This window comes from Melopsittacus undulatus, chromosome 10 (assembly GCF_012275295.1).
Source record: "Melopsittacus undulatus isolate bMelUnd1 chromosome 10, bMelUnd1.mat.Z, whole genome shotgun sequence".
Classification (NCBI taxonomy): Eukaryota; Metazoa; Chordata; class Aves; order Psittaciformes; family Psittaculidae; genus Melopsittacus; species Melopsittacus undulatus.
Window position 1 is genome coordinate 9,189,672 of NC_047536.1, and position 23,066 is coordinate 9,212,737.

General features: G+C 43.2%; 2 protein-coding genes across 2 annotated transcripts in view; both read left to right on the forward strand.

Moving 5' to 3' along the window:
* ERGIC1 (endoplasmic reticulum-golgi intermediate compartment 1) overlaps positions 1 to 15,561 on the forward strand; it is a 58,206-nt gene extending 42,645 nt beyond the window's left edge. The window contains exons 7-10 of the mRNA XM_034066763.1: positions 3,692 to 3,752; positions 4,947 to 5,047; positions 7,733 to 7,855; positions 13,517 to 15,561. Of these exons, the coding sequence (XP_033922654.1) occupies positions 3,692 to 3,752; positions 4,947 to 5,047; positions 7,733 to 7,855; positions 13,517 to 13,624 (393 nt within the window). The 3' untranslated portion in view covers positions 13,625 to 15,561. The remainder of the gene's footprint in view (positions 1 to 3,691; positions 3,753 to 4,946; positions 5,048 to 7,732; positions 7,856 to 13,516) is intronic.
* A 2,687-nt stretch (positions 15,562 to 18,248) lies between these two features.
* RPL26L1 (ribosomal protein L26 like 1) lies at positions 18,249 to 22,850 on the forward strand. Its single transcript, XM_005142669.3, has 4 exons — positions 18,249 to 18,375; positions 19,425 to 19,597; positions 19,949 to 20,089; positions 22,679 to 22,850. The coding sequence occupies exons 2-4, from the start codon at positions 19,430 to 19,432 to the stop codon at positions 22,805 to 22,807; spliced, it is 438 nt and encodes a 145-aa protein (XP_005142726.1). The 5' UTR covers positions 18,249 to 18,375; positions 19,425 to 19,429; the 3' UTR covers positions 22,808 to 22,850.
* The last annotated feature ends 216 nt before the right edge of the window (positions 22,851 to 23,066 follow it).

Sequence of the window (23,066 nt, forward strand, 5' to 3'; positions counted from 1 at the left end):
CTGAAACTGAAAGTACTTTTGGAAAACTGTGTCATAATCTTCATGAAAGGAGTAGAAATGAGGATTCATGTCTTTGCAAAATGCTACACAGTGCTGTTTTCAGTATTAATACAGCTTGTAAAATAGCTATGCAGTACTGTTTTCAGTATTAATCTTGACTGCCTTTCAGAGGAGCAGTGAGTATACTAAGGGAAGATTTGTGCTTGCTACTGTCTTTACTGTGGCACCAGTCAAGTACCTTTTAATTCACTTCACTGTACTTGTATAGCAGACACCTATTAGTCAAATTGGTTCTGTGAAGCACAAGTTAGACTTAGAACTGCCAGTTCCCTGCTGGGAAGAAGGTGGATGTGTGCACTTGCCCAGTGGATGGAGTTTCACCAGGTGTTGCAAGTTATGTAATAATTCCTGATTTCTCAATGAGAACAGATTACAGCACTTCTCTAGCCTACTTCCAAGGAGTTAGCATCATAGGTGGGAGTTATATATGTGCACACCCAGTTTGCGACTCACCCTAAACATTGCTTACCCACAGTCTCTCTGTAATCTTTCCTCAGCACAGACGTCTCATTAGTCTGCTTCTTGTACACCCACTTCCAAAACCCTTTTTCATGCTAACAAGTCTAAGCGTTGCTTTGTAGTCTTCTGATTCTGCTCCCGGCTTCTTTTAGGAAATATCTTGTGTGGGAACGCTGGAATATTAGCATATAAATAAGCTTGGCTTAATGTCTGTAAAGCACACTGAGATTATGAAAAATATTAGGTAAGTGCTAATAGGGAGTTCTGCAGTTTGCGTGGGAAATCAGCACTCTTAAGGTAGCGTTCCCACTGTTTTATCATGGAGTCTTTGAGTAAGTGCGAATCAGCATGAATGAGATGAGAAGTCTTGGGCAGTTGGGGGCAAAGGAGTGAACGTCTTTAGTTCTGGGGGTGAGGAACCTGTCTAGCAAACATGTAGTTGGCTTCTGATTTGGACAAGTTTTGATTAGTATTTTCAAGTTCAAAATAGCTACTCATCATCTCCATACACAAGGAATGGAGCATGTAGGTGCTGCTGATCCTGTAGGCAAACACGAGCTCAGCAGCACAAATTAAAAGAAGGATATGTTCACTAAACAGGTGCAGGTCTCAGCAGAGAGCCAGTGAGTACAGAGAGCTTTAAATCTAACTAGATACACCTTTGAATATCTCCACCTGCTTTGATGTAATATATGCTCATATTTCTTAAAGAGGGTGAGGAGCTTCTCATTCACTTGTGTCATGTGCTGGGAGTTAGTTCTTTGTAGGTTGTTACTAACTCTACCAGAATGATCCACTAAGGTACACACTGTGTTCTCTAGAAAAACCAGTGTGAAAGAAAGATTTATATCTCATCTGGCATGGAATGAGCTTTAATTCTTCAACATTAAGTCATGCACAGAGTGGCAGACTTTTTGTACATTTTTCCCTCATGTAGGTGAGACCAAAATTCAAACCAGTGAAGTAGTTCTTGCATCTCAGGTAACCCAGTAAAGAGATACAGAAAGTAGGAGGTTATATGTTTTTAATGATGGAATTCTGTTGAGTGCTAGATTGTGGTGTTGAATAATCGTAGTTCTAACCTTGTGAGAGGTCTTGTCTTCCCTTGATAGTTGCAAGGCTGGAAAGGTATTTTAGCCTGCTGTTGGTCTCTGCCTGAGTTATATATCCAGTTGTATGTCATCACATGCGTTTGTAGAAGTTAAAGCCTAAGGTGTTCAGGGCCCTAGAAAGGATCTTTTTTAGGCCCACATTGCAGAAGAATACAAGTGTTGGCACTGTTAAACCAACCATTCTCTGGCCTCCTGTGCCTCAACTCCAAGCACTGGATTTGGCCCTGCCAGTGCAGGACAAGTCCTGAGAATGTCTGGCTAAACAGGCTTGCTTGTCTGTTGCAAAGCAATTTTGTTACTGTGGCCTAAAGCTTACTCCTTCTTGAAGCCTTTCCAGGTACTTAACAAGGTACAAACAAGTGTGTTCCCCCAAGGAGCGCACCTGTGCACTTTGCAGAGCAGAGATTAATTACGGTCAGCAAGTATTGTAATGGGAGTCCAGAATGCTCCACAAGGAAAATCATGGTAAAACCTCAGACTGGGAATTACAGATGCCATCCGTGTTGCAAAGGCAAGAGAGGCAGAGTCACCAAAGGACCTGCTCTTACAGAAACAGGCAGTTGTGGAGATGCCTGGTGGCTTTGTCTCTGTAACTCGCAGCTTTTCAAACTCCCTGTGTAGAGAGAAGCAGAGCAGCCAACTTACATATATAAATAGAAGTGTAGATGCTGGGGAGGCAAGGACAAAACAAAAGTCCAAATATACTGGTGCATCCCAGGATAGATACAGTTGGTTGCTGAGTATCCACTCAATATTTACTGTTAGGGTGTTTGAAGTGGACATTAAACTTGGACTGGCCCATATATGCTATAAGAGGCTTATTTCTTGGCTTTATCAAGAATGGAATATAATGGTGTAGCCCAGTCCAGGGGCCCCTCTTTCTTTGTATGCTTTTAAAATTAGTAAAGAATGTGTACAGTGTGCATGTGTAGTCTGGAGATGGTTAGTCTTGTGCAGAGTATTTGAAACGCCAGCACATTGAAAGGTGCTGTAGAAGGTTCAGTTGTGGCTTTTGCTCTGTGCTTGTTCCCAGCACCTTGCTGGTGATTTTTGTCCCTGTAGAATTTCCTTTTTTGGGAGAGAAACAGGTTCAGTTGTAGCTTCCTCCAAATGATCATCCACTCTAGTATTCAGAATAGGGAAACAGCCATTAGGATGAGATGAATATATCCACATACTATCAGCTGTTGAGAGGGTCTGGGAAGGAGATGCATTGCCCTGTTAGTGAAATGAAACCTTGTCATAGCCATGACCAAATACTTCTCCCAAGCTCTTCTTCCCAGTTGTCTGGCTTAAGATCAGGAATTTCTAGGTTGTGGAATTATTTGTTCTTTCTGTATAGTTTACTGTACATAATGTGAATGACGCAACCTCTGATCTACAGCTGTTCCTGTGGGGTTTCCCTATGGAGCATTCACAAGCTGATTATGCTGGTGGTGGACATCAGACATCAGCTCATAGTGTGTGGAAGGCATGGGATGGAAATCCTGTTATTCTGGGCAAACAGATACTCGCATGCCTGGGACCAGCTGCAGGAAAAGCTGAATGGATGGCAGTGTTGGCATGTGTCCTTCCCATCTCTATGGGTGTAGTGTGCATGGTGGGAAAGCTGGGCTAATGCATTAAAGCTATACAAGCACAACTGCTCTGGTATGGGCTACCTTTACAGAAGATTCTTGAGTTTTAACCTGCATATGACTCCCATTTATTTCCCTTTTAGCCTGATAAATTAATTTCACAGTTAACTATGTAAAGCTCTTGGGAAATGTCTTACTATGAAATTTCACAACTGGCCTCTTCCAACTGCAATTCCTTTTGCTTTGGAGTGGTTTTGGAATTTCATCTTGTAAGAGATTGTGAAATCAACTTTTTAACTTGGAACCAGCCTCTGTGGTGATGGTCACTGAAAGATATTTCAGGTCATCTTTTACTGGGTTGAGGCTTTGTTTTTGGGAAGGTTGAATCAGGTTGATCTCTCTGTTGCAGAATAGGATAGGGAAGCAAAGATCAAGAGTACGAAGTCAGAGCATAATTTTTTCATATTAATTTTTGCTTTCCAGGTCCATAATGTTCATGGAGCATTCAATGCCTTGGAGGGAGCAGACAAACTCAGCTCAAATCGTATGTATTTTTGGTGATTACAGGTCTTAGCCGCTCTTTGCAGGAGGGAAAACAGGGCCATTCGTGCAACACTGGTGTATCCAGAAGTCTTTAATTTGCCTCTTTAACCAGAATGATCCAGACATTACCGACTGCCATTTCTCCAGTAACGTAGAGAAGGCTTAGCCCAAAAAGTCGTGTGTAGCCCTTCTGCAACCTGGACATCATCTCCAGCTCTGCTATGGCCGACTCAAGAATTGCTGAGGTCTTTAACCATATCCTGCTGCTATAGCTTCCCTTCCCTGCTGACACCACCACCATAACTTCTCCTTGTTCTTGTGTTGCAAGTTAGATCTTACCTTAAGTTCTACTTTGTGACTGGAAGGTTAGACATTTCCATTGCCCTTCCTTATGACCAGCAACACAAAAAGCAATTTCTAGAGCACGCTACCATTCAGAGCAGTTTTATTGCTTCAGGTGTTCAGGCTCTCGTAAGGATATCAGTCTTGTCCACTTTTTGGAACAAAATTTCTGTGGCTGTTCCTGATGCTAAACAACTTTGTTGTAGTTTGGGTTTCTTTTTTTTTGTTGGTTTCTTTCTTTTTTTCTCCAGGAGCCAAATGTCATTGTGTTACATTTGGCTAAAGGATCCTGCCCAGAAATCATTTAGAGTTCTGTTTCAGAACTGTTTCAGCAGACATGAAAAATGGCACAAGCCATTTAAATCATGGGGAAAATCAGCTGTAGTAAAAAGAAGGAAAGAAAGATGGGTACATAAGATATGGGACTACACAGCTTGTGGTGCCTCAGCTTTTTCTGTCAAAAGAAACTGAGTGAGCTGCAATTCTAACCTTAGCTGGTTCTTGATTTAACCAGGACAGCTTTTACTGGTGCTGGTAAGACTTACCATTTGTAGTTCCAAGCAGTTAGGAAGGTTTAAGTGACCCAAACTCATCTCCATGCATTGTGCTACTGCAGAAGTCTTGGAATAGTGAGCAGGTTCTGGTGTTATCCAGCAACCTTACAAAGTTTTGTACAAAGAGCATAAAAGTAGCATGCGAAATTGTCATTTTGTCTCAGAACCTGAGATGAGGAGGAGGGACATACCTTTTCTGTGACTTGTTGAGTTTGCTCATTTACTTTGAAATGTTGTGTGTTATTCCTTTCTCTGAATTCTAATGTATATTTTCATCTCCTTTCCTTCCCTGACCACAGCTCTTGCGTCTCATGATTATATATTGAAGATAGTCCCAACGGTGTATGAAGACATGAGCGGCAAGCAGCGATACTCTTACCAATATACTGTAGCAAATAAGGTAAAGAAGCAGGTAGCTCTCAGAGAAGCTCCTTATTGCAGCCCTGTGGATGCATGGAGGATCTTCAGTCATTATTCCTCCTCCCTCTTGCTCCTCTGTTCTGCTACCGGGTACATTTGTTTGTAGGTGAGGAGTAGCCTCTGCTGGGAGAAGGAGGAACTGAAGCTCTTCAAGCTTTGTCTTGCTCCTGGTACCGGCATTTAACAGGGTTGGATTGTGAGGGCTTGTCAAAGCAGGTGGTGGTATTGTTTTAATCCTAGAGAAATATAGTCTTACTCCTGACTTTCTCATATGTCAGTTTAACTGATGGACGTTTCTATAAATTATGTGGAAGGTTTGTACATGCTGCAGGAGCTCTTGTGATTTGTGTCAAGATTCATCTGAGTGGAAACTGCAATGGAACTGGACACAAAAAACAGCATTTACAAGTGGTTTTGTTAATAAAACAGTGTTAATTGTGGTGCACATATCAGACTTAAGTCAGCAGAGTCATCAGCTTTTTATAGATGTTGATTTCAGATATTAAGCCCTTGAACCTGCAGCAGCAAATAGGTACTGGTTGTCTCTTTCACAGTGCTCACTTTTAGTGGGTTATAATAGTTCTTATAACTTCATAATTCTTAATTTACATTAAATGTGAAGATATTTGTATTTTAATAATACAATGTACTAAACTTTTAAAAAGAGACCCTGTTTACTTTTTAAGGTAAAAAGTGCATTTCAGTTTAGCACCTGACTGGCAAATAGTTTTAATGAAAGTCCAGAATGGGTTTATAATACCTAATTACTGCTAGTTTGCAGTAACTGGGCATCAAGCATGCGCTCTCATTGACTATTTGTTAGATTAACATTCCTGTCTAGTGACTTTTGGGCTTGTACAGTGTGTCCCAGTGATTTGGATGTCTCCCTGTATTCAGATTGCAATGTATTTGTTCTGCTTAATGTCACAACTCTTGTTCTGATAACACTCTTGCGACGCAAGTTCTGATAGTAATTTGGAAAATAGACAGCAGGAGCTTTTGACACTTCCATGAGCACGGTTGCAAATGGGGGCGTTTGGCCAAGACTGACTCATTAGGGCAGGATTGCTGGTGGGGAAAAGGGGAGAGGAAGGAAAAAATGAGGTCAGTTCTATGAGAACTGAAGGGCAGAGAAACAGTGCTGCATCTGCATTTTCTTCTCATTAAAACCAAGAATTCTCTTATCAGTGCTTTAGCCCTTGTCTCCCACCCTGATCTGTGGGAAAGAGAAACTGGAAGCTATTGGAATAGTCTGGCAGAGATTGACTAGTATGAAGAGACTGATATAGTCTTTAAGTGTGGACTGTCTGTCTCCTCTCCCCTTTTCTGTCCTAGACCCTTGTTTCCTCACTTCCCCAGATAGCCACTGTCCCAAGATATGCTGCAGAACTTCTGCAGTAACAGCCCTGAAAACATCGTGACTAGGGACTTCAGTCACATTCTGCTTCTGTTGTCATCCATTGAGAAAAACTAGAGGGAAATTTGGGAATTATGAGATTAATGAAGGAGAGAGATGCTGTTTCGCTTGCTTCCTTTGAGCTCACAGAGCATAAAATTATCCTTTTTTTTTCTGTCATGCTTATGGGTGTCCTATTGCTTGTCCTTTCTTCATCTTTCTGAAGTGTTTGAGGTTGCCTTTGCCTCTCTCTGAAGGAGAATTAAAACAGAAGAGGTGATCTGAGTTGGCAGGCATGTCATAGGGCTAAAGAAGGGAAGAGCAGCTGGGTAAAGAGGCAGTGTGTGTCATGCCGGTGCTGATGGCTCTCACTGGTTGACAAGTCCCCAGCCTGCTTTGCTTTAATTTTTCTTCAGTCTGTCAAGATAAATGTCCTGTTCCTTGAAAGTTGATACCTATTTCCACTGAGAGAACAGACAAAATACTAGCTCAAAAAGATGTGACTTGTGATGCTGTGTTGATGTTAGTATCTGTTCTGCATTGATAGTATGCAGTATGTCGTGTTGGGGTGTTGTCTGCTCTCTGATTGATTGCTGTTATTAAAGAAATAGGTTAAAAGAGATCATCACTGGCAATTTGAAGATGTCTCTTCCACACGAGCTTGGAATATTTTTTGAACCTTTGCCAATATTTTTGTGTATACAGTTTCATTTTGGCTTTCAGCACATTTTAAACATGGCACTGTGTGATTTATACTGAGTGGGCAAAGCATTCACATTGTTGGTCCCAAGGCAAAGGATTCCTTTCAGACAGGAGCTGCTGCTTGCTATTTTGTGCATGGACAAGAAAGGACTTTCAGGTTCTTGCAAACTAAATTCTGTTTTCATATGAATATCCCAGATTTACATACTGGCAGTATTAAACTTCACTTGCAACTACTTAGAGACTGCTTGTATTTAAATAGAACAGATCTAAGCGAGAGAAATCGATGCCAGCCTTTATGTTTACTTCTGTAACTTTGAATAAAGGTGAGAGTAAGCACCATCACTGTCTGTTTGCAGCTATATCATTATCAGACTATAAAGACCTTATTTTCCTATTGCATAAAGGTGGGGGGCAGTCGTAGGAATTAACTATTTGCTTCTTTCAGTCTGATCATTAAAGAGGGAAGTAAGGGCCAGATCCACAGAAGCAGTTTTATTGCAGACACTCCAAGTGGAATGAGATTGTTCATGTTTTCTGCTGTTTTCTCACCACTTTCTTTTCTAGGAGTATGTAGCCTACAGTCACACTGGCCGCATTATCCCAGCTATCTGGTTTCGTTATGATTTGAGCCCCATCACAGTGAAATACACAGAGAGACGACAGCCTTTGTACAGGTTTATCACATCGGTAAGTTACTCTAAACCTCCAATTCTCCTGTCTCCTGCCTGCCTTTCATTTCTCTTCTGAGTCCTTCTTATCCAGAAGAATCAAGTTTCTACTTCAGAGCATTGTGACATGATTGAAATAAAGCAGTGCATCACCCAATTGTACTGAAGTTTAAGTGAAGTAACTGGTAAGCCTGTGCTCTGACAACTTAATTTGATAGCTAGGCACAAGAAGAAAGAAAATTATCCTATTCCAGAAGTGCCAAACTCTGTCTAGGTAGGATGGTTACTATTGCAGTGTGTCAGAAACTTGGAAGCAAAGCTAATATGGTATGCAGTAAAGCATCCTGCAGTAAGCTGTCTCTAAGATCTAACTTGCAGAGAATGCAGAGCAGTTGCTTTAATCAGTGCTGATGCTTGGCTTAATATGGGTATGCTGGTTCCAGGCGTTTACTCCTGGATAGAAGAGAAGAGCCACATTATCGAATTCCAGAGGTGTTTTCCTGACAAGTTATATTTTGATCTATCCAGCTAACATCCTGCAGTACTGATCTCAGCATCTATAACAAAGCTGTACTGTCCAAACTGCTACTTAGGCAAAGAGCTATTTAAAGCTCTTCCAGAACTTTCAAAAATGTGTCCTCATGGAGGTGGCTTAAAATTTAAGCAACAGCCTGCTGTGCCAGTGAGGTGGAATGTGCAATAGGTGATAAATTGGCTGGAATGGAGATGTTGGATTTTGATTTTTAAACTGTTTGAATATTTTAATTGGAAGTAACATAAACAGTTGTGGCTGTGTTGCACTTAAAGATTTTGATTTTTGCAGCTTCTGATAAACACCAAGTTCACTTCACTTGAGAAAGACGTGTGATCTCTAGGATACACAAATACCAAGGGAAAGGGACTTGAAGCAAATCTAAATGTCATGGTTTAAGACCTTCTCTTCTTAGCACGTCTGTTTGGTTTCAAAGCATAATCCTAAAAAAGGTCAAATATCAGCGTTTTATGACTTGGCATCTCGTACTGCTTCTACTGCCTTCCCTAACAGTATGCTCTCATAAGCTCCTTACGCGTCTTGTTGGGCGTGAGGGTTTGGAGTTGATTTTAACAGGAAGCAGTGTTTGGAAAGGATTGATAGATGTTGTTATTAATGGTCATGTCTGTTGCTAGCATTGATTTACTGCTGATAAGTCATTGTGTGCATATAAATGGCATCTTTGTTGAATTCGATACTGTGCTTTAGAGTTTACGTAAGGAGCCCACAGGAGAGTCACTGCTTGCCACCATGACCTTTTGGATTTGAGATGGCCCCAAGTAGACTTTTATCACATCCTGTCTGAGAAGTTAGCCAGGGACATGCTGGGTGCTAGACTGCTTAAGAAGAGTTTTACAGTTGATTTTCGTCTGCTTTGTGTGGTCTTTTAAATGGTTATAATCTCAGCAGCTCACTTGGGGACATTCCAATGGAACATCTTTCCAATGAAGATGCGTGGATGACATTGATAGCTGCAGTAGCTATTACGCAGCACATCAGACAACTTGGCAAGACCGTTGCCAGATGTGGCTGACTTAGAGGCAAATCCTTGTTACAGATGCTACATCATGACTATCTGCCTGGGACTGTCTGGCCCTGGTACAGATGCTCTTGCTCTCGTTTAAGCTAGGGATGTTTTACAGTAGGGCAGCCTTGGCTGTGTATGTGCTATACTTTAAAGCTATACAGTGTTTAAGGTGGCATTGAGAATGCTGGTGGAGGGGAACAGTGCTGTAGAGGATCAAAATACCTTTTGTCCTAGGTTTCCTTGCCCTGTTTTGATGACATTATCTTTTCCATTGTCCTTTCCACTGATTTAGCCCTTTCCTGTATCTCCAGCATGGCCTTTTGCATCACAGTTGCTCTGGAGACCAGTTAGTAATGATCAGTACTGGGCTGAGGTCCAGGCAGATTGCGCTGGGGCATCTGGAGTCATTGCCAAATGGGGCTGGCTATGGAAAGCATCAGCTTTTGTCTGAGCAGCAGCTGCTTGGTTTAAAAACCACAAGAGTGGCTCTGAGGTGGGGGAGCATCACGTGCAACTCCCTTTTGGTGAGCAGATTGTTTATTGGGGTGCTTGTAAGGCTTTCAGTACACTTAAATGTGCCCCAGGGGTAGGGGAAGATCCTGTTTGAAAGAGACTTTCAGGGGGAAACAGTGTCAGTGTTGGAGGGAAGGATACACTGTGGAGGGGTGATCCCATGTGGAGAGATCAGATGAGAGCCGGGTGTTGGCTTTGCAGCAGAGAGCCAAAGGAGTTGGATTCTGCTGCTGGGAAGGTTGCCTGATGGTCTTTGTTAGTGACAAGCTTGCCCGCAGAAAACTTCAGCACCACTAAAAGCAGCATTATAGCACCGCAGTAGTGTTCCCAGCCTTCTGTGTTCCCAACAGACTTGGTTGAACTCAGGCCTACTCCTTGGGGTTTTATGCTGTGACAACTTACCCTAATTTTCTGTACCATGTGAGAGGTGCTTCCCATACAGGTCAAAAGGCATTTAGCACAGATTATACTTTACATGTCACACTTCAAAAAAAACTAAGGTTTTGTATTGCCTGTGGGTCAGTGCTCTCACTGTAACTTTGCCATGGATCCTGGGGTTAACCACAGGCACTTGGCATAGGGTTAAACACAGTAGTTTTTGCCTGTGGAACTGTACTGCTTAAAATCAAGGCATCTCCCCAGAAAGAGAAGCCATTCATGGCCTCGTGGTTGAGGTTATGGAGCAAGGGGAAAAGTTTCACTACTGAAAATTTATGAGTTCTGTAAGTGGCCAAACTGAAAGAAGGTTTTATCATGAGGTCAGTGCAGGGCTGGGAGGGGAAGGTGAGCAGAAAATAAGTCAAAGTTCTGCTAAAGCATTCAAAATCCACAGGAAATAAGAGAATTTTTTCCTGATATGAGAGGACTCTTCATCAGCCGTTCCCCCAGTGTTTGCAGGGACAGTTAGTTCAGCCCTGGGACCTGTTACTGATGGGTATCATAGACTGAGTCCTGTGAGGTTTTTAAAACCAGGGCAGTGTTATTGCACAAATCTCTGGGTGGGCTTCTTCAGCTTCCCTTGCAAGCAGTTACCTGGGGATTCTACCAGTCCCCCCTGTCCTTAAAAGTAATTTTCAGATTTTAAGACATCCCAGAGATCCACAATCATGTATCTGACACCAGCCTTTCTGTTATCTTGCTTACAGCCTTGCCTTCTACATACCCGCTTGTGTTTTGATTCTGCTGCATCCCATCCACTATATATATAGTATATATATAATCATACTCTGTTCAAAACCCTCAAGTGTACCCTGCACTGCATGACATCTCACTGCTGTAATTATTACACTCCTGTATTTCTTTTCCTTCCTCCTTTAACAGCGAGACCTGAGTCAAACAGTTACCTCATGAAGCCGAACGCAGATTATTCCCAGCATAAAATTCCATTAAATATAAATCAGTGCATGATGCCAAACTTCTTTCCATGCCGCTAAAGAGCAATGCTCCATACGTATTAGATCTGTGATGATAAGGAAACACGGTGGTGCAGCTTCTGTGCTGACCTAGAGACCAACCCTGGTGCTGCTTTATTTTGTGTTTCAATGAAACAAGAGGGCTGTGTGCGTGCTGGGAGGCAGGCTCCGAGCGAGTGCCAGGTGTGTGTGACTCATAAACACTCAGCAGTACCGAGCTGTGCAGAGAAATGTATGTTATTTTTCTATTCCCTACCCCCCTGCTGCACTGAAATCACATTTTCCTACCATATGATGCAAAATCTTAGTGTTGGATGGTTTCTCTGTTGTTTGCGGTGTAACATGTCCCGTCAGCTGAGCTGCTGTGGACTGAAATAACCCAACTCCATTGCGGTCATTCTGCCAGAAAAGTCACCCTACGTCATGCTCTGAGGGGCAGCAGGGAGTGGGGCACAGTGGACAGGAGATGGACTTGTCCCCTGGAAGTACTGACTCTGCCTTCATCTGGTGCGCTTGGTTTTGAAGCCTTTATCTGCTGGAATGCCAACAGTCCAGCAAAAGCCATGTTTTCTGCCGCTTCTCATTTCACTGAGCTCACTAAACTCATATATCCTGGTTATAAATACACATGTAAATGGGTGCTTTATTTCCTGCTGCCTGTACTCACTATTAATTGTTTGTTCTGTTGCACTGCTAACTCCCCCTGAGCTGAAGGAGCTGAACACTGCTGCTGTGTTACTCTTTGGTTTGTAACTTTGACCATGGGATGTAGTGCTCTGTGGGACGAGATATGGTGTGATAGGTCTAGCATGGCAATGGGTGCCCTCAGTGTCAGTTGTTTTGTGTTTCCCTGATAGTCTGCTATGGTGGCTTACTGATTTGGGGTTCCTTTCTCTTGGCTTCTAGCTCACAGCAAAATCCCCTTCTCCTAGGCAGACCCTTGTCAGGAGATAAGCTCTGTATATCATGTCCCTTCTCACTGACTGATGTCTCTTATTCCAGAGGCACCTATGCAATGTGAAAGACCAAATTAAAAGAGCACTACAGTTATGAAGTAAAAAATGTGGGAGTTAGGAAATGCCAGGTGCTGTTTAATTATAACTCGTCTTTTCATCATTATTGAGTTACAATATGTGTATCATACTTTCCATGTGAACCCTGCCTTGTGCTCTGCACAGGGTGGGATGACACCCTTTGAGGAAAGTTTCTTCCCATCCTACAGTGTTTTGACTGCTGCCTTATTACTAGCAGGTGGTTTCTATATAAGTCTTATGTTTCTATATACGTCTTGTTTCCAAATGGACTTTGAGACAGCTATTGTCATGATATTGAACCCTTTAAATGTTTTCTCCTTCACAGTTTCTCTGGGAGGCAAGTTTGGCATTGCCCCCATTTCACAGATAAGGGAATCAAAGGAGTGTGTTGCAAAGTCCATAACTGCTAGGCTCTGAGTTTAGGTGCTCCAAGCCAAAGTACTTTGGTTTGACATGTCAGAATACTTTTGTGTTTTTCTGTCACTTGAGAACCTGAAGTAGGCTGTTACACTGATCAGGAGATTATTTCTTTCCTTAACACTGTTCTTGAAAATGATTACGTATTTTACTGCTGTTTAAATAATTCAGCCCAACACATCTTGCATGGAAAACTTCAGCCCACAAAGAGTTAAGTTGGCCGTGCTTTTGTAAGCAGCCCTTGTAACGGAAAGTGTTAGACAGCCTTAGCTGGAGGTGTCACTGGTAGCTAGGTTTCTCTGTTAGTCACTGTCCTTCACATGCTATTTAAGTATCTTTTGCCTGTTTGCAAATGCTGTATCTTGTGAAACAGGGAAAAGACTGTAAGGCCATGGTATTTGTAATAGAAAACAGTAATAGGAAGATATGAGCAACACAGAGCTTCTAGAAACTTTGTTAGGTGGAGTTTAGCCCAGAAAGGAACAGCACTCATGCTGTATGCTCCTAGGGGCTGGGATTTATGGTTGGCTCTGGCTATGATGAGTTCAGATTAGCACTGTTATTCCACTGTAGGGAATGGTTTTCCTGAATAATTGTCATGTAATTATGTCCCCGGTACCATTACCCAGTTCTTACTGTGCTTCCAGAAAATACCCTAGCAGTAGGTAATCCTTTCCCCCAGTTTCAAGCTGTGTAAAAGTTTGCCTCATCATTGACAAACCTGTGCCCTCTCTGTACATTTCAGATATGTGCCATCATTGGAGGAACATTTACTGTAGCTGGGATCCTCGACTCCTGCATTTTCACAGCATCAGAGGCCTGGAAGAAGATCCAGCTGGGGAAAATGCAGTAGCAGTGAAACTCTGCCCTAGTCTCCAAGGACAGGAGCAAAGATTGAGAAATCTGCCACTACCTGTTTTTGTCTTTATTTTCTATTTGATTGAATCAGTAAGTTTTTCTCTGATCAGACTGTTCAGTGAAAACCTCTTCAACAAATGAAAGAAATCTCCATGCATTTCAGAGCTCTGAGAGTGAAAAATCAATGGAATCAGGGCATGGATTTTGATTGTCTCCCCCCAGAAAGAGGTTGAAATGCCATATACAAAATAACACCATCAGATCTAAGTAAGGATGACAGTCTGTTCTCTGGGAGGTTCCTATGGCAATGTACAAACTAGGTAGTAGATTGAAAAGAGTTGAGCTGTCTTGTGGCACTTTTTGGAATTATGTTGGGTTTGCATGATTAGACAATCGACTTTTGTATAAGGCAAAAATTATACATTAGGAAGAAATTCCACCTGTGGTGCCAAAAAGGTGATGATGTATCTGTTGGTGAGGAATGGAAAATGTTAGTCCCCATAGCAAACTTTAGAGACAGAGAGCAGAAATAACATCAAGAAACATTTTGTGCTTTTATTGAAAGCTCTTTTGTTCAGATATGACCTTTCTAATGAAATGAGCAAACAAGAAGAGGAAGCCTTCCCCCAGCTACCTTTTCCTGGGTAATCTCTGATCCAGGCAGTGGAGGGCTTTTCTTTTACTCTGAATGTAAAAGTGGTTTCATTTCTTCCCAGAAACTGAATATCCAGTCTTGTGTTTACAGGTGGCATGAAGTAAAAAAACCAAACTGAGCAACACAGTTTTATGTGGCCTTTGCTTTGAAAGGGAATAGTTGTCTTTACAGCATTAGCTTTTATTCTTCTGTGTGTTTTTTAAACACAGACCACCCAACACTCTGGATTCTGCACTTCTGCTTTATTATTATTGTTGTTGTTGTTATTTTGGGAAAGGGTTATATATTCTATGTGTTCAGAAAAATGGTGCAGTCTTCCAGGTGGATAAGCACAGCTTACTGTCTTGCTTCATGTGTGCATATTGAATACACCTGTCAAACACAGAAGTCTGTCTTTTCAAGGGTTTAAGGTGCCTCCCTCTACCTTTAAAATCCAGTCAGGCATCTTTTCTGAGCCCTAGACTGACACTGTTCACCCACAGGTACACCAGTAGCAGGGCAGGCATTCCCACAAGCTGGCCCCTGCTAGTAGTTGTTTTGTTTTATTCCTTAGAATGGTACCTGAGCTTCCATACCCATTCATTCAAGCCTTGTCTTCTGGGGCCTCCAATAAATGGAGGAAAAGCTACTGCCAGGTATGGCTTGCATGTAATGGTAGACACAAGTTCACTAAAATTAGACCAATACCCGCCAGCGCATTTTCCATAGCCTCCTAAATGTTCCTTGAGTAGTAACAGTCTCCGCATGCGTTGTAAATGTCTGAGCTGAGGATACATAAATTTTAAGTGTTCCAGGATGGATAAAAACCATAAAATAAAAATTTTCTACTCAGTCAATGCTGTAAATTCTAAGATGGGTGCAGGATTTCTCTTGGTTAGTATCTACTGCCCACTGCCCTTTCCTGGAGGCAGAAGCAGGCAAGCATTATACTGTAATAATATGAATCTTTGAATATTCAGTGTTAATGATAGAGTCAAATACATTTCAAAAGTATTCCTAATATGTGTCTGTTGGAATTGTCTCTCTGCTTTGGAAGTAGGGAAGGTAGCCAGTTTCTCCACACGCCAAAAAGAAGAAGCCAACCACAGTCCCCTGCTGTCCTCTGCCCTGTAGTGACTTTGGACAAATTAACAGCATTGGAATTTTCCCCTGTTCTTATTATGGACGGATTGCTATTGCTTTAGGTGTAAACTGGATTGTGTAACTTCCTGTACCTGTTAATGTATGGATAGATTTTATACATTTTTTTCCATTTACAAAAATCAACTTGAAAATGAGATGCTTGTCTTCATTTCGGTGTGCGCATCCATGTGCTCGCGGGTGGTACCCATGGGATGGAGGCAGCTGCCCAGTGGGAGCCAGGTTTTCCATTGTGATTGCCTCTCTTGCTGGCTGAAGGATTTCCTCTAATCCACTGTGACCAGCTGAAGCTCACAGCAAAAATGTCCTGGTTTTTCCTCCTGAATTCGTTGAGTCTTTGCTCACAGCTTGTGAACCCAGTGGATTACAAGGATGTAACTATCCGTATCTTAGCAGTGCACCCTTTTCCTGAGCTGTGCAGGAGAAGATCTTTGTAGTGCAATGGATTATACTGTTAGTTTTCTAAAATGTCTTCCCTGGTGTAATGTCTTCAACACAAACAAGCAAAGCTTGTTGCAAATCCCTTGTGTCCTCTGGCATGTTATTTCTGCCCTTCTCTCCATCCTCGGTCTGTATTAAAACACTGCCTTCTGTGCAGTCCAAGCCACTTCTCTAAACCAGACCAGTGAAATTGTTTGGCTTTTTTTGGAAATGACAGATGCATACTTCAGTGTGCCTGCTCTCTCTGCCAAAATGTCCACTGCAATAACATAATAAATCACTTCTTTTTTTTGCTAGATGTGGAAACAAAATGGTACTCAAGTTCTGGCAAAACCCTGCTGAAGAAATGGTCCTGTACCTTTCTTCTGTAAACCAATTGAGTATTGCCAAGCTAATGCAGCCTTCTGGGTCTGCTCTAAGTTGTAGCAAGCTTGTCCATCAGACGTGGCTGGCTTGGGTCATGTAATGATGCTACATCATGTGTTTACAGAAGAATCTGCCCTTCAAATGTGAAAGTGAGGTGGTTTCTTTTGTGGCAGTCCTGCCCTGTGCATGCATGGCTCACTAGATTTCACCTGTAGTTTCAAACACTTTCTGGAGACAAAATGAACTTAGTTATGCTTTTAAATGTCACTGCAAACAAAGATAATGTCAAGCCATAATGTCAAAGGAAAACCATCGACTGGAGGTGTTTATCCATATTCCTGTCTTTGCTCTTCCAAGTCAGTATTTTGACGGAAGTATTTATGGTTTTCCAGGAAAGGCATCCCTGTAGGAAATAAAAGATTTAGAACTTCCAGTTTAAATTATTCTTTCTAAAGGTACACTCCATCATATGGTGAGAACCTGTGGCATAGGATGCTTTGTAGTGGTGGAGTTAAAATGTTTCTCTGTAGGGAAAGCTGTGCTTGGGTATACTCTAGGCAGTATGTGGACTGCTGAAGATTATTTTTGAAGAAAAAAGATGGAAATAGGGTAAGAAGAAAATCAGCAGATGTTTGTGTTTTATCTGATTTATCAAATACTTACCAACCACTGTTCTGTAAAGATATGCAGCATAGATAGTAATGTCTAGTTAGTTTCGGTATATTTCTCATTTAAAGCTGTTTTTTATTTGTGTGATACACAAGCTGTTCGGGATGAAAATGGCTGTGATGAGTATCTGCTTTAGAACAGGGGTCTGGGCTTTCAGATGAAATATGGTCCTGGGAAGAAAGGAGGAGGAGGGCAGGGGAGGGATGACATAGCCCTGGAGTATGTTATGGCAATGTTTAAAGCACAAGTCTTTTGCATTTTTACAGTGGAGATTATTAGGGAGTTTTGGCATTTCTCTTCTAATTTGCAACCTTATGTTAATAAAATATTAGCCTATTTAGTTCTACAATTAAAAATAAAACTCGTGTTTTGATGGGCTTCCTGTTGCACTACTATTGCAAAATCAATCTAAAAGAGCTTTATTGTTGTTTTTAATTATCATTTCAGCAAACTAAGCCTTATCACACAATGAAATCACTGTAAGCCAGGTCACTGTGTAGAAAGTTAACAGGAGGTTCTTTTGTAATCAGCACTGAGTCATGTCTGGACATTCAGTGCTCCGTTTTGAACAGTACCAACTGTCCCAACCTCTCTTATTTAATGAGAGGTGAGTGGACTGTGCTTGGAATTTGCTGGGTTTGGCTGTAGTCACTGGGCCACGTGGTATATAAAATAACCTGGGTTTTGTTACCCCCACCTTTTTAATTTTCTTTTAGCCTTGCTTTGCCAAGTGTTGAAATAAGTGTCTGAGGCAGTTGTTGAAGATTTAACAGTAAAGGGTTACAACAGAGTCAATGTGGGCACTATGTATCTATGCCATATTAAGAAACCAAATCCTCTTAAGTTCTGATATTGCTTATTACATTAGTGTCTGCCACACAACATCTTTGGGAAGGAAGAGATCCTACCCCCTTCCAAGTGAACCTCAGGAACATGTTGGAACTGAATGTCCAGCAGGGCCAGGGTAGTGCTGAAGGTTCCTGACTCTGTCTATAGAATGAGTCAAGGCACTGGGACAGGTGTTTGCCCAGCTCTCACCCTGCTGCAACTCGACACTATGGAAACTCTTCCATATAAACCCAAAACCCTGTGCAGTGCCTACTGCTGCTGACCCCCCTGCTTGATTCACATCGACCAACACCACCTCCCCCGGGAATGATTTCCCTTGAGAATAAATTCATCTGCGTCCTGGCAAGATTTAGCAGCACCGCATCTCCCGGGCCGGCGGCGGGAGGAAGGTGGCTGGAGGCTTCTGTCTTCATCACTCCCCAGGACGGATGAATCGCTCCCGCTCCAGGCACGCTGGCAGACAGGATGCAGGAGCGGCACTGGTGCAGCTGTGACCACCGGCCACCAGGGGGAGCCGGCGGCCGCAGCTGGGCGCGCTGTTCTCGCGAGACCCCGGCTGGCGCTGTTGGCGGCGGAAGCGAGCTGACTTCCTCTTTCCGGGTGACTGTGGCGGCGGCGGCAGCGGGGTAAGGGCGGCCCGGTGCGGCCTGTGGGCATCCGCCGCCATCCTGCGCGGGGAGGCCGTGCGCTGTGCCCCGCTGGCCGCGGAGCGGAGGGGACTGTCCGGGGGAGAAGGGAAGGGCCTCGGGCCGGGGGTTTTGGGGCGGGGAGCGGCCCGGTTCGGCGTTGCCGGCTGCCTGGAGAGGGCAGCGGGGGTAGCCAGGGCTCGCCGGCCTGAGGCGGATCTGCCCTGAGGGTGGGAGCGTGTCCCGTGCAGAAGCGGCGGGTAAGCAGGTGTGGGATCCCGGCCCCGGAGCGTGGCTGCAGGGGTGTCTGCACGCCTGCCCCGAGCTGCCTTCGGGGGTGCCCCGTGGGGCTCGGACTCCGGAGGGAGCTCCCGCTGCTCTGGCCTGCTCTCTGGCAATGGGTTATTTGGTTAATACAGCTCAGGCGGAGTGTGGTCTGCAGCTTGCGGCGTGCCCTGGCTTGATGCACAGCCCGGACCAGCCTGCACTGGAGGTGGAGTTACGCAAAAGTGTCGCTTAATGGACATGCCTTTGTCAGTCAGGATGAATTACACCATGACAGACAGTCTTGTAGTGCGGCTGTTAAGATTTGGAGAAGGCCAAAAGTATTCTGCATTTCCTGATCTGTTGTATGCACCTATCTAGTGGTGTGCTTTTATAGGAGATCCCTGAAGAGTAAGAGTTCCCTCTTTCACAGAGTCCAAAATACACGGTTGATCTATGAATGAAGCTGGTCTGTGTTACAGTGCACAGTTAAGACTTGTCAGTCAGATGTCCTCCCTTCTGAGAACAGTGAGCTTTGAAATAGGAAGAACAGCAGTCTGTTGTGCACGTGTGTAGCCCATCTGTCAATCATAGGGTCATTGTTGATCAGCGAAGAGGTTTAAACCTTACTTGAAGCCCACCCTGTAAGCTGTATTAATTGCGAGTATGATTTAAAACAGTTAAGAAAGTTAAAATTGCTTTTTTTTATGTGCTAGCATAGTTTGTGTGGGTAGGTGATAGAGCAGTGCATGTAAGTTCTCAAACTGTTGGTTTTCTTTCTACAGCCAAAATGAAGTTCAATCCATTTGTGACCTCAGACCGCAGCAAGAACCGCAAGCGTCACTTCAATGCCCCTTCTCACATTCGGAGAAAAATAATGTCCTCCCCTCTCTCCAAGGAGCTGCGGCAGAAATACAACGTCCGCTCTATGCCCATTCGGAAGGATGATGAAGTCCAGGTACGTGCACTGTCTGTCTTTTGAGTTGTACCAGCACACGTGAACTTCTGGCTGGTTTAGTTTTCATATATAGCCTGTGTGAAAGTGAAGGGCAAATTCATGTTCCTGGAGCTGTGCCACGAGTTTTGCATCATAGACTTGGGCTGTTGAGGTCACATCAGTGACAAGGAACACAAGGAGCACATTATATTTTTCTATTTTAGTAATTGCTGAATTTGTCCAATAATTTATTTTTTCTGGCATGTGTATACCAAGAGTGGAGTTGGGATTTCAACCTGTGCAGCTTTGGCTTTTTGTTGGGATAAGCAGATGTGGTAATTGTGTAAGGGATGCTTCCTGTGTTGTGCTCAGGTTGTGCGGGGACACTACAAAGGACAGCAGATTGGCAAGGTGGTCCAGGTGTACAGGAAGAAATACGTCATCTACATTGAACGTGTTCAGCGGGAGAAGGCGAACGGCACAACTGTCCATGTGGGGATCCATCCCAGCAAGGTACAGTGCATGACATGGGATATGAAATGCACTAGGAGACCTTGCTGGCAAAGGAAGATGCTGCTACTGACAGGAGTCAAACCTTGTCATGGCATGTGAAGTAATGGATGGAGATACTCCAGCACTGGGGGATAATAAACAAGGAAAATGGTATCATGATAGTAGAGAAGTGAATTGAAACAAAGAACTCCTTGGTGTTTCTAGGTCTCATTTGGTGGAGATGCCGCTACAGACTTTAGAGTCTTGCTAAATGCTTTGAAGAGCTCTGTATTTTTAAAGCCAAAATGGATCATTTAGAACAATCCTTCATCTTTACTGCATGGCATTTGTACTGGTTAAGGAGGTTTTAGAAATGTTTGGATAGATGCTCAGAATCGTGTTATGTTCTTGTGTGCTGTTTTGAACAAAGTTCTGAATCTGGTTTTAGCTTGAAGCCATTTAATGTGTTTAGAGTTCATGAAAACCAGGCACAGCCTGTTTGGGTCATAATACGGAGACATTTCAGATTAAACAGAATAACTAGCCAAAACCTGGTTTGAAGCAGATGAAATTAGTCTGCTTCAGCCTTGCCTTATGGGGACACGTACTGAAGTGTTGGTGGAAGAAATCCAGTTGTAACAGGTTTTCTGATCTAAATGGCTGGTATGTTCAGCAGAGGGAGAGCAGGGTCATTCCAAAACAACGTAATGGCTTGTGTGCAGTAATAACATTTGATGGACAAGGTGACATTGCAGTGGAGCCAGTACGCATGTTGCTTGTGTGATAAATAGCAGTGAAGGACTTCTGTGCTGATCCTTTATTTCTGTGAAGTTGCCTCTAATTGGAAATCAGATTTTAAAGATTCTGGTTATTAATGCAAAAAGAACAGAAGAATACAGTGGGGTGGATGAATAGTTTTTACCTCTCTTAGGTAAAGAGGTAGGAATTCATACCAATTATGAGATACCTACATGCACAATGGAATTGAGGAGGAATGTGCAGGCCTGCTGCAGTCTATATGGTTTCTCTGGGATTTAGTTCTCAGTTGGATTTTAAGGTACTTCTTTCAGTAATATCAGTACATTTATATCTTCGACAATTTGTGGGGGCACAGGAAGCACTGAAGACCAAAAATTAGGCTTTGTTAGGAAACCACTGAGGCTGTGGTAACAAATGGTCTCTGCAGTTTCTTTGATGTGTCCTTGTTAGTAGCACAGTTAGTTGCCTGGCCACCTCGTATCTCTGTCTTTAGGTGAGTCACTGTGGTGCATGGGCTTCTGCTGTAGCCTGTAGTTCAGGCAGATGCATTGGCTGTTCAGCCAGTCCAGCAGTGAGATGCTAACAGCCAGCAACAGCAGCTTGGCTTTCCAGTGTTCCAAAATTTACGTAATACTGTTTAAAACATGGAGGAATTAAAATAGTTGTCCATTGCTTTTGTGGTGGTGGGATCCACTGTACTGTATTTCAGGTGGATGCTTGAGCAGCATAATGGAAATGAGATTTACTTCGAAGTAATTATTTTATTATGTAGTTAATGGAAATCTGGCTGCTCTTGTGCATTTGGCTGGGCATCAAAAGCAACTGTCCACAGACCCTGATCCTTGGGTATACCTGGGAAAGTTGTGGCATACACGCTTGTGAGGTGGGCAGATGCCAACTTTATGAAGTTTAACCATGCCAAGTGCAAGGTCCTACACCTGGATCAGAGCAATCCCAGGCACAGCTACAGATTGGGCAAAGAAGAGATTCAGAGCAGCCCTGTGGAGAAGGACTTAGGGGTGTTGGTCAATGAAAAAATGAAAGCTAGCAGTGTGCACTCACAGCCCAGAAAGCCAACCATATCCTGGGCTGCATCAAAAGGAACATGACCATCAGGTCAAAGGAGGTGATCCTGCCCCTCTACTCTGCTCTCGTGAGACCTCACCTGGAGTATTGTGTGCAGTTCTGGTGTCCTCAACATAAAAAGGACATGGAACTGTTGGAACAAGTCCAGAGGAGGGCCATGAGGATGATCAGGGAACTGGAGCACCTCCCATATGAAGACAGGCTGAGAAAGTTGGGTCTGTTCAGCCTGGAGAAGAGAAGGCTGCATGGAGACCTCATAGCAGCCTTCCAGTATCTGAAGGGAGCCTGTAAGGATGCTGGGGAGGGATTCTTCATTAGGGACTGTAGCGACAGGAGAAGGGGTAATGGGTTAAAACTTAAACGGGAAGTTTGGATTGGATATAAGGAAGAAGTTCTTTACTGTGTGAGGTTGGTGAGACACCCTTGGGTTGCCCAGGGAAATTGTGAATGCTTCATCCCTGGTGGTGTTCAGGGCCAGGCTGGACAAAGCCTTACATGACATGGTTTAGTGTGAGGTATCCCTGCCCATGGCAGGTGGTTGGAACTAGATGATCTTAAGATCCTTTCCAACCCTAGGTACTCTATGATTCTATGACATATGGAGACAGTTGAGTACCTCAGTACCTGGATCAAATGAGATGGTCTGTGGAAATAGCACTTGTGTGCCAGGGGTGACCTTCTGAGACCATGCTGTGTTACCACAGCTCTGTCAGGTTGCTGGGCTTCAACACTGAAGTGACACTAAATTCTTTATCCTTTCTCTAGGTGGTGATCACCAGGCTAAAACTGGACAAAGATCGCAAAAAGATCTTGGAGCGTAAAGCAAAATCCCGCCAGGTTGGCAAGGAGAAGGGCAAATACAAGGAAGAAACAATTGAAAAGATGCAAGAATAGATTATTTCGTATTGAAACCATTAAAGAACTGCTAAAATTTAAACCTGTTGTTGTGTCTTCTTTAGAAAGTCTTTCTATAGTATGTCTGGTTTGTGTTTAAATATTCATTCTCATGTTTTGGTGTTGGCTACATAAAAAATACTTCCACTAAATCAAGAACCTTTTAAGAAACTAAAAACTCTCCATAAGGAATGTTTCAACCAATGTTAGAGTAGTGCAGTCCTGAAACATACATCTAATGACCATTGTGCTTCTGTCT